This window comes from Pundamilia nyererei, unplaced genomic scaffold, assembly GCF_000239375.1.
Source record: "Pundamilia nyererei isolate P.nyererei 1_Seehausen unplaced genomic scaffold, PunNye1.0 scaffold00064, whole genome shotgun sequence".
Lineage (NCBI taxonomy): Eukaryota > Metazoa > Chordata > Actinopteri > Cichliformes > Cichlidae > Pundamilia > Pundamilia nyererei.
The window spans coordinates 2434902-2449280 of record NW_005187465.1 but is presented as its reverse complement, the minus strand read 5'-3'; the positions used below and the strand labels follow the sequence as shown (position 1 = coordinate 2449280).

General features: G+C 39.2%; 2 protein-coding genes across 3 annotated transcripts; one reads left to right on the top strand and one right to left on the bottom strand.

The window, feature by feature from the left end:
* The first annotated feature begins 636 nt into the window (after positions 1-636).
* On the top strand, positions 637-8904 carry srrt (serrate RNA effector molecule homolog (Arabidopsis)). 2 transcript variants are annotated; one of them, XM_005735552.1, is made up of 20 exons: positions 637-758; positions 2190-2308; positions 2528-2656; positions 2738-2884; positions 3032-3220; positions 4903-5072; positions 5243-5424; positions 5497-5604; positions 5695-5851; positions 5960-6108; positions 6213-6274; positions 6377-6455; positions 6578-6769; positions 6859-7029; positions 7159-7312; positions 7605-7798; positions 7985-8141; positions 8248-8340; positions 8441-8543; positions 8671-8904. In XM_005735552.1, exons 1-20 carry the CDS (start codon positions 654-656, stop codon positions 8744-8746), a joined length of 2736 nt encoding a protein of 911 aa, XP_005735609.1. In that variant the 5' UTR covers positions 637-653; the 3' UTR covers positions 8747-8904. The 2 variants fall into 2 exon arrangements, with proteins under 2 accessions (XP_005735609.1, XP_013766944.1); XM_013911490.1 differs by having other exon boundaries at positions 8441-8554; positions 8671-8737.
* Positions 8905-9443: 539 nt separating this feature from the next.
* Positions 9444-11750, bottom strand: mogat3b (monoacylglycerol O-acyltransferase 3b). Its single transcript, XM_005735644.1, has 7 exons — positions 11669-11750; positions 11412-11519; positions 11010-11080; positions 10416-10620; positions 9941-10115; positions 9682-9866; positions 9444-9598 (listed from the first exon to the last, which is right to left on the bottom strand). Exons 1-7 carry the CDS (start codon positions 11748-11750, stop codon positions 9444-9446), a joined length of 981 nt encoding a protein of 326 aa, XP_005735701.1.
* Positions 11751-14379: the final 2629 nt, after the last annotated feature.

The following is a 14379-nucleotide window of genomic DNA, read 5'->3' as shown; positions in this document are numbered from 1 at the left end:
ACGTAATAGTGAGATCAAATATAAAATGTGATGCAAACTATAATGTGATGTTTAAAATCCTCATATAGCAGTAGCATTTCCTAAATGTTGCCAGTACAAACAAATGCAGTATAAAAGACATTTTATGAATGTTTGACTTTATTTGACCTTAAAGAAAATCCAAAGTAATGTAATATTTAGAATCCCCATATATCATTCCCTTTATGCCTATATGTGGTCAGTAGAAAGAATAGCAGTAAGAAACATAGTTTTAAATAGCTCTATATAGCATTATTATCCCGTTGACCTTCAGATCAATCTATTGACCTTGAAGATAAGGTCAAATGTGACATGATATTTTAAATCTTTCTATATGTTGACAACACACACTGCACTTTTAATAATCATAGTTTCTAAGTGATAAGGATTTTTGTCTATTTTTGACCAATAAATCATTAATTTGACCTTGAAGACCTTGGAGGATGTAAGCCAGATTTGAATGGTTTGGTCATGTGACCCCAGTATACACTCCTAAAAAGTTCGATCAAAAGTCATTCAAAACGTTTCGAGTTGTTGTGTTTACAACCAAAAAGAATGACACGCACGTAAACGCTACCTAGGCGGAGGTGATAAATTGTGGCTTACACTCCAAACCAGGTGGTGGCGCTAATTCCATGTTTAGTTGTTCACCAATTTCCAAGCGAAGAACAAGAAGACGTGAAGGCTACGGAGAAAGAGGGAGACGAACGAGATTACCATACCAACGAGTAATTGTTAAGGTATTATCGTAATTATTGACTTTTCCTCAGTTGTATCAGTTGGTCTGTTATTTAGAATAAGACAGGTCTGTAGAATGAGACCGTAATTCAGTTTATTTCATTTAATTTTATTTCTTTCATTTTATTTTCAGCTAACACACAGCTAGCGTAATGGCTAACGATACATGGCTGCATTATCGAGGGTCCTAACTCGCCCTGAAACACGAATTTACAGGTTTTGTTTTGACTGAAAGACTCAAACCTGTATCTCCGGATAGCTACTAATTTTGATTTTTTTTTTTTTTGTTTGTTTTGTTTTCTTTTGTGTATATTTTGTAAATCCCAGTCTGATGATATCAATGATCGCTATTATGCAAGACAAAGGAATTACTTTACGGCAAGTTACGCACGTCGTCTGTGACAGACTATCTGCATTTCCTTGTTCACGGTCCCCCTTGTTTGAATGACTGCCGTCACCAAAATCCTTTTGAATTAGAAGGTCAAATATTAATAGTCACTTGTTATAAGTACCGTCCCGGTGTTGTGCCAAAAAGTGATTGTCTGCCAAAAAGTGATTTCCGGTATTTGCCAAAAATTGATTGCTTGTATTTAAACTGCTATAAGTAACTTGTTGGGCTATAATATATGAAACAGATGTCAAATGCATCCCTCATGGATTACATATAGTCATCTTGAGCCACAAACAACATCCGTGTAACAAGGTAGAAGCCACAATCAGTTTTTGGCAGTGACTTTTATATAACCTTTATTTTTGCAGTTAAAAACAATCTCATTAACATTAAAAATGTCTTTTGTAAGAGTAAGTTGGCCAAGAGGACAGCAGAAATGGCAGCAAATATTACAATAGTTCTGTAAAAATATCTTAAGTAGGGATAAAGGACCGGATTGGTTATAATGTAAGTACAATAACACAGAGTTGTGAAGATACTTGAAAAACTGATCATTTTTAAATTCTATATATAACCCCTTTGTAAACCCTGTTCACCGCAGTCTATTTACGAACATACGTAAAGATATTACACATAAAAAAATACACGGAAACATTGGAAATCAGTTTTTGGCAGACAATCACTTTTTGGCACAACACCGGTCTCCATGTGGCAACCCCACATACTGAAGACAAAATAAAGGAAACAGTTTCCCTGGCTTATAATGAGAACAATATTCAACGAGAACAATCTTCATGGGGGGCATTTTGCTGACATGGTTTACTGACTGACTTGTCACTTAAAAGGAAGATGCACATGTGTTTTGAGTTGTGTTACATCAGAGCAGTTTCTTCTTTTGAGATGTAAATCATAAACTTTGGCTTTGCACTTATCAGGTCTTAATATAAAAAGTAAAGCCTTCCTTAAAACGATTCTGCTTGTAGCCATCTTAATAATAATCAATGGATACTACACGTGATCTGGATTTTCTTTCTTCGTGCAGATGGGAGACAGTGATGATGACCATGATCGCAGGAGAAGGGACAAATTCAGACGGGAGAGAAGTGACTATGACCGTTCAAGAGAGAGAGAGGACCGGCGCAGAGATGACTGGAATGACAGGTTAGAAAGAGAGATGCTATTGGGCACAAGCCAGATTCAGTGAAACCTGATACGGCCAAATCATATTCAGATGAACAGCTAAATGCTAATAAATTATACCTCTTTGCTGCTCTTACACTGAGTAAAGTGGATATTAAAGATAGACTTGTGTGTTTCTTACCTTTTTTTTTTCTTTCCTCATGTTTTCTCTCCTTCCTCTGATTGTGATCATTGGTCCAGGGAGTGGGATAGAGGCAGGGAGCGGCGAAGTCGTGGAGAGTACAGGGATTATGATAGAGGTCGAAGGGAGAGATTTACCCCACCCAGACACGACATGAGTCCCCAGCAGAAACGCATGAGAAGAGACTGGTAGGATTCGCAATGTTACTATTGCACAATGTCTGTAACCATCTTTTATTTTACTTAAAGCCCCTTATCCGTTCCTGGCAGGGATGACCATGGTGGAGACCCCTACCGTGGTGGGTATGACTTGGGTTATGGTGGTGGAGGAGGGCCCAGCTATGGACCACCACAACATTGGGGCCATCCCGACATGCACCTCATGCAGCCTCATCAAGGCATCCCCATTCAGGCCAGGTAATTAATTTAAGTTCAGTTTTGAAGTTAAATGTTACTTTACATATCTTTAAAGATATTTTTAATGTTGTTACCTCAGATATGTCTTTTTGCCAACTAGCTTCTTGGCTAGTCAAAGCTCCATCCAATATATCTTTCTTTCATTAGGCTTGGTAACATCCACGACTTGGACTTAGGTCCTCCTCCTCCAATAATGAAGAGCTTTAAGGAGTTTCTGCTGTCCTTAGATGATTCTGTGGATGAGACTGAGGCCGTCAAACGCTACAATGAGTACAAGATCGACTTCCGGCGACAGCAGATGCAGGACTTCTTTTTGGCTCATAAAGATGAAGAGTGGTACGATCTCAGATGCCTTTACTACATAAGCCCTTATCAAGAATATAATTTCTTTATTATAGTCATAATATAATTATTGCATCGACAGATCCATTAGCATTACTTAAGCTGTTATTTTTTGTTGTCCTCACCAAATGTAATTGGCTCTTTATTTCTTTATTGGCCTTTTCATCATTTTAGGTTTAATTGCTATTTAAAGGCAAATATAATAGGCTGAGCCTGGTCCTTTTGGTGGGTTTATCTTAGAATTCTATTCAAAAATTCAGATGATGTTTTTATTTGTAATTGATGGCTAATGAAATTGGTACATTAAAACAAGGTGCATGTATATGCCATCTCCGTTATGTTCTTGTTAAACTCTGGTGCTGTTAATGCACACAAATTAAAAGCAGTGGAAAGGCGTTTGGTATGACAGTTTCACCCAGTACGAGGACCAGGCACACACAGTTAATTTATAACTAATGACTGTTGCTATAGTACTTGTTGACAAAATAAGAAAATCAACCCAATTTCAACATTAGTTTATATTTGTTATAAATGTATTTTAGGAGTTTAATTTTTTTTTATCCATAAATATCCATAGTTCCTTAGGCAGGAATACAAATATTATCACTAGTCAAACATAGGGTATAGAAAAAAAATCTAGGAAGTAATGTGTGTTAATTGTTTATTGTCACTCTCGTGTAACGAAATTGTTTAAAGTCATCATTTGGTGCTTTGACCAAAACGTCTTTGTTCCTTGGGTTGATTGTCTTATTTGGAGTAACACAAGATTTGTAATTGTGTGCTGTCTGTTAATGCTTTGACACTTGTTTCACAGGTATCATGCAAAATTATTCTGTCTTGTCATAACCCATTTTTCTTCCCTTCATTTCAACTACTACGTTGACGACGATTTTTTTCAAGATGAGAAAAAGTGGAGCTCATCCGCAAGAATCGGTCTTAGACAGACAGGGCATGCACTGCGCACAATGCAGTTGCTCTTAGACACACAGTAACAGGGATTTTAGATAGACAGCCATGTAGTCGTCCGCACACGGAAATTTTTTTTTTCTTGTTTTATCCTTTTTCGACACAATTTTCTTTTTATATTCGGATCAAATCCCAAAACCGAATTTGTGTGCATACAGACACACCATTGGGGTGAAGTGGAGCGCACTTTCACAGAAGAGACCCCGCTCTCTGTATTTATTTGTTATTAAACTGGCAGAACAAAAGGTAACTGTAGTCCACTTAATGCTAACATTTTTAATGTGACATTTTGAATATGTAAATGTTTAATTTGATCATCTCTGTTGTTTTTTTCCTGCCTTTTTTTTCTTTCTTTTTTGGTGAGTTAATCTCAAATCTTCTAACATTGTTGAGTAATTGGCTATGAAGACCACAGTCAAAACATAGAATTACAGAAAATTATAATAACTAGGATATACTGAAGACAAATTAAAGTTTTGTCATATGCTAGATTGCTTATTGAATTGGAGTTGTTTAACATAAAAAAAAACCCTATTCAGAATAAATGTTCTGTTAAAAATGTGATTAGAAGAAACTTAAAAAAAGTGTAAAATACACAGATGTAACGTAGGCTTGTAATATTTATTTGTTCTCTAACTTTTGCTTCCCGCTCATCCCAACCCCCATCATTCTCTCCCCAATCTGTTGTGGACGCCCAACTCTGGACACAGGTTCCGATCCAAGTACCACCCTGACGAGGCCAGACGACTTAAGGCAGAGGCCCAGAGGGCTCTGCACAACCGCCTGAATGTGTTCATTTTCCTAATGGAGAACGGCTGGTTTGATAATGTCTCCCTGGACATTGAACAGACCCCAGCCATCATCAAAGTTTTGGATGCAGGTGAGGTCTCAAACAACTTAAAGAGCATTGTTAACCTGTGGAGTTTTCATTTGTATCTACAATTAAGTCTGCTTTTAAAATAAAAGCAAAAATGATCTGACCTAATTGCATGGATGGTACTTAGAAGAGTACTTCTATGGCTGAACCATAACGTTCTTTCTGCATTTCAGCTGTGATAAAAATGGAAGGGGGCACAGACCATGATCTTCGCATCTTGGATCTGCCATCTGAAGAGGAAGAAGACAGAGAGAAGTCAGCATCTATTTCCAGGGGCACTGAAGTTCCCAAGAGAGAAGACCTCAAAGCTTTGGGTAGTGACTGCAAACCAGTGGAGAAAGACAGAAATGAGAAGGTATGTGTGCTCTGTTAGACAGGCGGTAGACATTTCATGAGGCTCTGTTGATGACAATGAACTGTGGCACAGGAGGGTAGTGACTCAGCCAGCACAGAGAAAGCTGCCACAGCAGAAGGAGAGAATGTGAAAGAGGAGGCAGAGAAAGAACCAGCAAAAGAAATTCCTGAACCTAAGAAAGTAAGTGTTCCTTCTGATACTGAATTAGTTCTTACCAAGAGAAAGAAAGAAATTGAACTGGCCTGATTGTTTTTCAATTTGATTGTTTAGCCAAGAAGAAAGAGGAAGCGCAGCGGGGACAGCGATGATGAAGCCAGCGCCTCGGAGAGTGACTCGGACTCAGATTCAGACTCCAACTCTAACTGCTCTGACAAACCAGTGAAGAAGGAAGAGGAAGACAAGGATGAGGAGGAAGAGGAAGGTGAAGGTGAGAAATCATGCCTGTAGTGTCTGGTTATACATTTTCAGGAGTATAATATGTATCTTTCTGTAATTTAGCACTCATCAAATAAATCTCCCTTTCCTAATGATTCAGAGGAGAAACCTAAGGAGAACTCCGAGGAGGACAAGAAGGAAGAGAAAAAGCCTAAAGATGACTCTCCTAGACCACGGCCTCTCCACAGGACTTGCTCTCTGTTCATGAGAAGCATCGCTCCCACCATCTCCAAGGCTGAGATTATTGCTGTGAGTTGTATAAAAGAAGCGTACCTATCAGATCCAGATCTTTAAGTGCACTAAACAGATGCGTGTCCTGGTTTAAACTGAGCGTGGTTTCTTTTTCTTCTCAGCTGTGTCGACGTTACCCTGGGTTTCTGCGTGTTTGCTTGTCTGATCCTCATCCAGAGCGCAGGTATGAAAAATGAAAACTTTGCATTATTTGCTACACTAAAGTGTAAATGGTTGGATTAGTGTAGTCATTCATTACTTTGACATGAAACCTGCACCGTTTCAGGTTTTTCAGACGTTGCTGGGTGACTTTTGACCGTAGCGTCAACATCAAAGAAGTCTGTTGGAACCTTCAGAACATTCGGGTAAGTGCACCAGTCATAAGTGTTGGCACTGCTATAACTTTGTGTTGCAGGTGGCTTTAGAGATGCAGAGATCGTTTAAATTTCAGCTGAGGCCTTTACCAGTCTGTTTTTACCCTTCACAGCTGCGAGACTGTGAACTGGCACCGGGGGTGAACAGGGACCTGGCTCGGAGGGTGCGTAATGTTAATGGCATTACTCAGCACAAGCAGATTCTCCGCAATGACATCAAGCTGGCTGCCAAGCTCATTCATGCCTTGGATGAGAAAGGGGAACTTTGGAGCAACAAGTCCCAGGAAGAAGGGCAGAGCAGTGAGGTATAGTACCTGTCCCCATGCAATTTAACCGATTTTTCTCAAGTTATTTGACCATCATCATTATTTGTGGGGTTTTGTTATTTCCACAGTTGCCAGCGCAGAACCCCATCCTGAAGAATATTACCGATTACCTGATAGAGGAGGTCAGTGCTGAGGAGGAGGAGCTTCTGGGCTCCGGGAGTGGAATGGATTCTGAGGAGGGCATCAAGGAAGGAAACCCTGCAGAGATGACTGTTGAGAGGGATGACAAACTTGTCAAGGTCATTCCTTTACCACACTTAGAACAGTTTAAGATATAATATCCATCTGCTCTTCTCTTTTAAAAGTGGGTTTCTCCATTTGTATCTTCACTGTGCTAGGCCTGTCAATTTTACCATGTGTTGTTTCAGGTTTTGGATCGTTTGGTCTTGTACCTCCGTGTTGTGCACTCAGTTGACTACTACAACACCTGTGAATACCCCAGTGAGGATGAAATGCCCAACCGATGCGGCATGATTCATGTACGTGGACCCATTCCTCCCAACCGCATCACACATGGAGAAGGTCAGTGTTCTTCCCTTTTCATGTTACGTGACACAAAAGAGACCTCTGGGATGAAAACGTAAATGTTGACTCAGCTGTAGTGAAAATGAATCTTCCAACATCCTGAAGTTGACGTGAATTTTAACTGTTGTGTTTGCTAGTTAAACATTTGCTGTGCTTAGACTATTTTGCCACCTATCATAAACAGTGCCAAATGTAGGCAATGCAGATTGCAAAAAAAAGTTTAAGTGAGGATTTTAAAGTTTTAGTGTTGATTCAGAATTTAATAAGATGACATCCCCTCATTCAACAGTGCAACAGTGGGAGAAAATGATGGAGGAGAAGTTGGCCCCCTTGTTTAGTTTAAAAGAAGTCTTGTCTGAAGAAGAGGGGGTGAAGATGGGCCGCAAGGACCCTGAAGAAGAAGTGGAGAAGTTTGTGTCTGCCAACACACAAGAACTGGGAAAAGATAAATGGCTCTGCCCTCTAAGTGGAAAGAAATTTAAGGTTGGCACTTGGAATGAATAGTATTCAGGACTGTACAGCATGACCACAGTCAATGCATTTTATTAAACACAAAGGAGATATACCAGTAGTTTTTGTTAGAAGTTCTGTTGTAATTTAAAAATAATAATAATCAAGAATTATTTCTGTATATATTTTTTATTTTTTTTATTTCAAATCAAATTCAAGGGTCCAGAGTTTGTACGGAAGCACATCCTCAACAAACATGGGGATAAAATTGAAGAAGTGAAAAAGGAGGTTAGTTTCTTCAACAATTTCCTGATGGATGCCAAGAGGCCGTCACTGCCAGAGATGAAACTTCCTCCTCTTCCAGGCCCAAGCCAAGGTCGGTTTGAGATTTTTGTCTAATCAACCCAGAACTACAGATATTCTTCAACAGAGATAAACAGAATAGTAAGAAAAAGATACACTGGGCCCGTTTTATCTTGCAGGTTTGCTCAGTCCCAGTATGCCGTTTCCTCCCCAAGGTCCTCAGGGTCCAATGGGCTTTGCACAGCCTCGTCCTCCTCTGATGGGCTACGGTGGTATGTTCTGAATTTACCCTTTTATACTAAAAATGAGAATGTGCTTTCCAGTCAAGTCGCAACACTTTTTCTTTTTTCAAATTAAAATCATTTTTTGAAGCTGGTGGGCCTCCTTATCCACCCAACCAATATGGTGGAGGCAGAGGCAACTATGACAACTTCCGCGGACAAGGTGAATACCTGGGTAAGCCGCGCAACATCAGGTGAGACCGCTGTACGTGTCTTTATTTTGCTACAAACATTTTCTTTTTTCTGCTAATGTGGAAGTTTGAAACTCCCTTTAAAAGATCGTTTCTACTGTTTTTCTGTTTGCATTGCCATCCATTGCAGAATGTCACGAGGTGACCCACGCAACATCATTGAGTACCGTGACCTGGATGCACCAGATGATATGGACTTCTTTTAGAAGGTTCACATTTTTTGCTCTTTACCAGTGTTGTGTTCTGCCTGCTTTTTGGAGTAATGAGATTATTTCTTTTCTTAAAAGGCTTGTTTTGTAATTATTGTGCAACCAGAACTGCTGTAAACAGATTCATTAATAAAGTTGTGATCAAATTACAGTAATAAGTATTAAATTACTTGTGAAGTCGATCTGATATAAAAAGAAGTAATCTGTGACAAAGTGCATCATAATTTTTTAGTGGATCTTAAATAATACACAGCTTTTTTTTGGGGGGGGGGGTACAGCTCAAAACAACACAATATCCAGTAAGATTTTTTTCTTTTGTTCATGAAAACTAGTGGGATTGTTTTAATAATGCAAAATAAAAGGAAAAGTATGTCATGTTATGAGATAATAATTGAATCATTCCAAATATGTACAGCTTTCAGAAACACGTGAGAAATTTTTTTCAATATGTTGTTAAAATTATTGCCAAACATGATTAAACTAATAATCCTCCAGTGTTTTCCATACAAACAGCAGTGCCACATAAAGGCTTCACGTCATAATTATTTAAAACATGTGATGAGCAGTTTTAAATACAGGCACATTTTTATAGACTGATGATCACAGGAAACCTTCAATGTTAATATAGGTCCATCACGTCAGATCCATAGTGACTCCAAGTCGTATTTGGTGCAAACAGTTTATGTCAAAATATCTAAATTATCCGAAGCTCGTGATTTTCTGAAAGTCCGCAGCTGACCTTGTGTTCGTGGAATAATTTGGAAAGGGCCTCCATGTAAAGTCTGTGATAATGGTCGACTTCCTCGTCTGTGGGCGTGACACGTTTCGGCACTGAGATTGGACTTCCCACTGAAAAGAGTACAGTGTGAGAATAAAATGGGCTCAGTACATAAAAGTGGTATTGGCTATTTAAAGAATAATAAAATACCCACCAACAGTCGTGATTGGAGTCCTGTAGGGCATGAGAACAAAGCGCTCACCGACAAAGAGACACGGTGCAAAGCCCATGATTTTTTTAAACAAGTCCTGTAACCTGCGACACAGACTGCCCTCTGCGAAAATCACCTGCTGGTAGAGCTCATTCTCCCCGAATGAATAAACAGGCACCAGATCAACACTGTGGAAGGTCAGAGTTCAGGTTTCAGTGTTTTACATATTTATATATTTTCTTTCTTAGTGTATAATTCTCACCCCAACTCAAGGGCCAGTCTGACAAATCCCTTTCTTTCCTTCATGACCACTGTGTTGAGTCCGGGAGAGGATGCCAGAGACTCGGCAGCGCCTCCTATCACAATTACCACTGCATTCCCTTTGCCGCTTTTTGAAAGGAGGTGGACCAGGCTTGGTTTGCTGACTGGGTAAAGTCCTTATCAGACAGAGTAAGAACATCAGTAGTTCAGGTCAGGAGCATAACAGGGACTTTTTTGTTAAGCTGTAACATGCAGGTCTACACTGTCAACAGGCTTTCAAATTCAGTTAGCATCAGTAACATGTAGGTATTCTTTCTTCCATTTGCATTCCACAAAGTAAAATCACTTTTTTCTGCAGAACATGAACTGTATACTGTAGTATGATCAATAAACTGCTGTTTTGGCCTAATGCAAAATGCTTCTCGGACTAAGAAACGGAGTAGTTTAGTCCCCTTGCTAAAACATGCGATAAATACCTGCACTCATGATGTACTCCCTAAAGAATGGTATCCTGAACAGGCCCGCCAGCATCGCCAGGCTGGCTCGCACGCCGGGAAATGCCTCAGCAAAGCCACAGCTCTCCGTGCTGAAGCAGGTAAAGGCTCCAGTACACATGATGCCATGTGGGTGAGAACCCAGGATGTAGTTTTTGTTTGGATTCAGCTCTGCTGTCTTGACCAGCTAAGAAAGAACATTGACACAAGAAGGTTAATGTTGGTGATCACGGATGTTGCTGCTGTTAAACAACCATGCCCATTTTCACTCATCTGACTGAGGCAAAGATTAGACACTTGTTCTTGCAGGCTTTTGACTGCGTGCCCTGCGTGAGGGCCTCAAATATAATATGCTCTTTGTAAAGACTAATAACAGGATTTTAGGTTTCCAGTGCTTCAAGTGTGCACTGGAGTAAAAATGTATCTTTCCATACCCCAAAAACATCCCAACATGGAATTCAGTTGAACATTTCATAGGGTTTGAGATTTTTGAAAATATTAGCTGTCCTGTACACAGTAAGCATCTGTGTGTTAGAAGCAAATAAACAGATCTAAAGATATTTACCCAAAACTTACTTTAACGGGAAAGTAGTCTCTCATGTGCTCCCATACCTTCCACTTTCTCACAGACATCGTTCTTCTGCCCCCTGATGGAGACATTGAAAACCTTAGAAACACTGAGTGTCCCAGTTTCACAGTGCACGTTAGCAAAGCTAAAGAGTATCCTGATGTGATCACTAGTATGCAAAAACTGTATACTAAATACTAAGAGTTATAAAAACAATGGTAAAACTAAAATAAAGCTATTTTTAAGCAGCAACCGCATTTAATGTAGCCAGTATACATGTATATACTGTAAATCATAATTTTTGAGTGTGCTGTTACACACTTTAAAAGGTAGGCCTTTTATTAGTGTATAAACTGCATATTTTGTTTTTCGTATCGTCATTATTTTCATGCATACTTGAATTTCTTTACCTCTTTCGGGTTTATGCCAGTCCATCACCAACCATACAAAGTAGAGAGCAGACAGCGGCCACAGAGAGGTAAACATAAGATACACCATCAGTATGATACAAGCCACTCCTGGAGATGGATGTTTTTCATGCCATGTCGACCAGCATTGGAGTTGGGAAGGAGCAAGAGATTTATTTTATGAGTTAATTAATAATGCAATTAATACACTGATGTTTGTTAGGAAATCATTAAAAAAGGATAGTATGGCAACTTCTTACCCAAGAGGAGAAAGCTTAGCACCCACTGCAGAACACTTATTGACTCTAAAAACTCCTTCAGCTGAGTTTTTTCTCGAGTCATTCTTGCAACCTGGAGGCCAAACCATCATTTTTCAGCTATCAATAACATTTTAATGCGGACTCTCATTTAGTAAAGGTCACGACTGTAATGAATAGTATAGCGTATGGCCTTTGAAACGACAAAAGTGGCTTTATCCAAGATCATAAAATTTTAAATAGATGACTTTATGACAGACAACCGATTTCATTGATGACCAGCACATAAGCATGTACTCTTAAACTTCCTTTAGGGAAGAAAGAGGCTTGAAACCTTGGCAGACATGCAGGAGCCTGATCAAATGACTCGCTTATGAACAAGCTCACAGGCAAACTTACACGCTAGATTTTTTTTTAACCTGCTTAAAAGTTAAACTATTAGCAGTCCAGCCTAGTAACGCCGTAAAACAAGACCTAACCCTAACCAAAAGCAATTTTTATGCTGCAAAGTTCCATAAAATGTTGTATTTTACCTTAGTAGAGTTAATTCCAAAGTTAATTTGAATGGATGCAGATTCGTTGCTTCCCCGCAGATCAGCACTATGCACTTTGACCAGACCGTGTACAGCTGCTGATAACAACTCCACTCACCCAATACTTTGTGACACAAGTAACTTATGTCAGAGATAAACACAGCAAACGTTAATGGGATTTAATAAGATACTGCAGTTATTTAATCTTTGTACTTTTACATACAGTGATTTAATGTTATTTTGTCCTTTTTGTCTTTGGTCTGGTGATCATCAGGATTACATGTCAGTCTCTTTAGCTGGTGTTATTTCTAGGAATCGTCTCATTCAGCTTCACAGCCACTTCACTTGTAAAATACATAAAGCAGACTTCCCTATAAGTCTTCTCATGAGCTGATGCTGATTTTCCTGCTACTGTAAATGTCATGAATGTGTTTCTCTCCTAGATGTTGTTCTTGCTCACTGATTTACTGAGATCATTTCTACATGCCTGCCTGGTGATAAGGCTCTGCCCTGAAAGCTCAGCATTTCCTGCATGGTTCAGGAAAGTCAAGTGATTGTGCCCTATGCAGCACTGAGAGATTTCTATTGTAAAATAATGAGGAATAATGAACTGGTATAGCAACAGTGAAATAGTTTGGCATATAGGATCAAATAAGGAAAGAGTGAGGCTTAGATTCAGACTGATCAAGTTAGTTTTTTTTGACAAACTGATATTAAAAATGAGACATTCAGAAATAAACCACAGCACAGACCTTGCTCTCCTCCTCTTGCACATTTGCTCCTGTCAATCAAAGATTTAATGCAAAATCTTATACTTTATTTTGAAAAATTTGAATAAGGGGAGCAATTTTTAAAAATCTGACTTTCTCAAGTGGCGGTTTTCTCCATCAGCATCCACGAAAAAAACCCAACATGAATACAAAACACAAAGCAGACATTTGAAGTACTGTAGATATACTGCCACACCACTTCTCATAACACTAACCACCACTCAACTGCTCTGATCCTTAATCATATAAAGAGCTAAAGTCCCACTGGGTCCATCTCTATTTCACTAACTTTATATATCCTGTGCAGTGGAGAAGTTTCTGTCATCTGCTACTGTACTGGCCAGTCCAGGCTCAGCACTATGCCGTTTAAACATAGAAAAATTTGATTATTTTGTTTCATGTCCTGTCTACTGCACAGTAAAGGCTTGGATTTTCTTCTGGTTGGGCCTCTGAACCTATGCTGCTAATGTTGCAATATCACTGTTGACTGATAACAGTGATAATAATCTGTTAGTTATGGACATGACTTTTAAGGAATGTGTCAGGTGCAGGTGTACGGTCAGCATGCATGTGCTTTTAAGTTAGATTAATCCTAAATGGGCTAACACCAGATTTTATCCCAGCAGATCATCTTTAGGCTCCAACAGCGATAGATGCATATGACATAAACATCCAACACAGTGACTGATCAATATTTAGAAAAGTTTTAATCAAACCTAAACTTGGACTTTGGATTCACGGCTCCACTTGTGGCAGTCCAAAGATTCCACTGATACACATGATTACAGCGTGTTTCTCAAGAGGGAGCGCTCCTAATCTAGATATCTGAAAGATTCACTTTTAACTCCAACCCAGTCACCCATATAGTCTCCCGTTGACTTTAGGGGGCGTGTCAGCCTCACACAGGCCATGTGTTGGCTAGTTGGTCATGTGACAACGACCTTAAAAAAAAAAGAAAGAAAAAGGAAAATGCCAGTGTTTGATCACATCACCGGGAAATATGAAAGAAAATAGATCTGCACTAAACAGTGGGTATTTTCACATTTAATATTATGATGTCCTCTAATATTTTTTGCTTTCACTGCATGGTCATCTGGAGGCAGTTAATACAAAATGTTAATATTCCTCTGACGGCTTAGCCTACTTTGTGGTACTCAGCGCGGGCTTTTTGGCGAGCTTATTTTATACTTAATAGTATTTTATCCTCCATTACATCACCGCGATCCTCCTACAATGTTTTATATGGCAGGCTGACTTTGTTTTTGCACATCACAGCACTCTGGTGAAATAAAAGGGCTTTTTGTTGTTTGCATAAAAAGCCTTTTTTTAAAAAGTAAGGACATTTAATGAGTGTGCTGTTAATATGAGCAGTTTCTGTGGCTTTCACTTTCACTGAGCGATAAATAGCAGG

Excerpts from the sequence above, each read along its gene's own strand:
- mogat3b (XM_005735644.1), bottom strand. The coding sequence starts at position 11,750 with ATGACTCGAGAAAAAACTCAGCTGAAGGAGTTTTTAGAGTCAATAAGT. Across the intron at positions 11,520-11,668 it reads GCTAAGCTTTCTCCTCTTGG|GAGTGGCTTGTATCATACTG; the intron begins GTAAGAAGTTGC and ends ATCCATCTCCAG. Across the intron at positions 10,621-11,009 it reads GAGACTACTTTCCCGTTAAA|CTGGTCAAGACAGCAGAGCT; the intron begins GTAAGTTTTGGG and ends GTTCTTTCTTAG.
- srrt (XM_005735552.1), top strand. The coding sequence starts at position 654 with ATGTTTAGTTGTTCACCAATTTCCAAGCGAAGAACAAGAAGACGTGAA. Across the intron at positions 2,657-2,737 it reads AAACGCATGAGAAGAGACTG|GGATGACCATGGTGGAGACC; the intron begins GTAGGATTCGCA and ends CGTTCCTGGCAG. Across the intron at positions 5,852-5,959 it reads GGAGGAAGAGGAAGGTGAAG|AGGAGAAACCTAAGGAGAAC; the intron begins GTGAGAAATCAT and ends CTAATGATTCAG.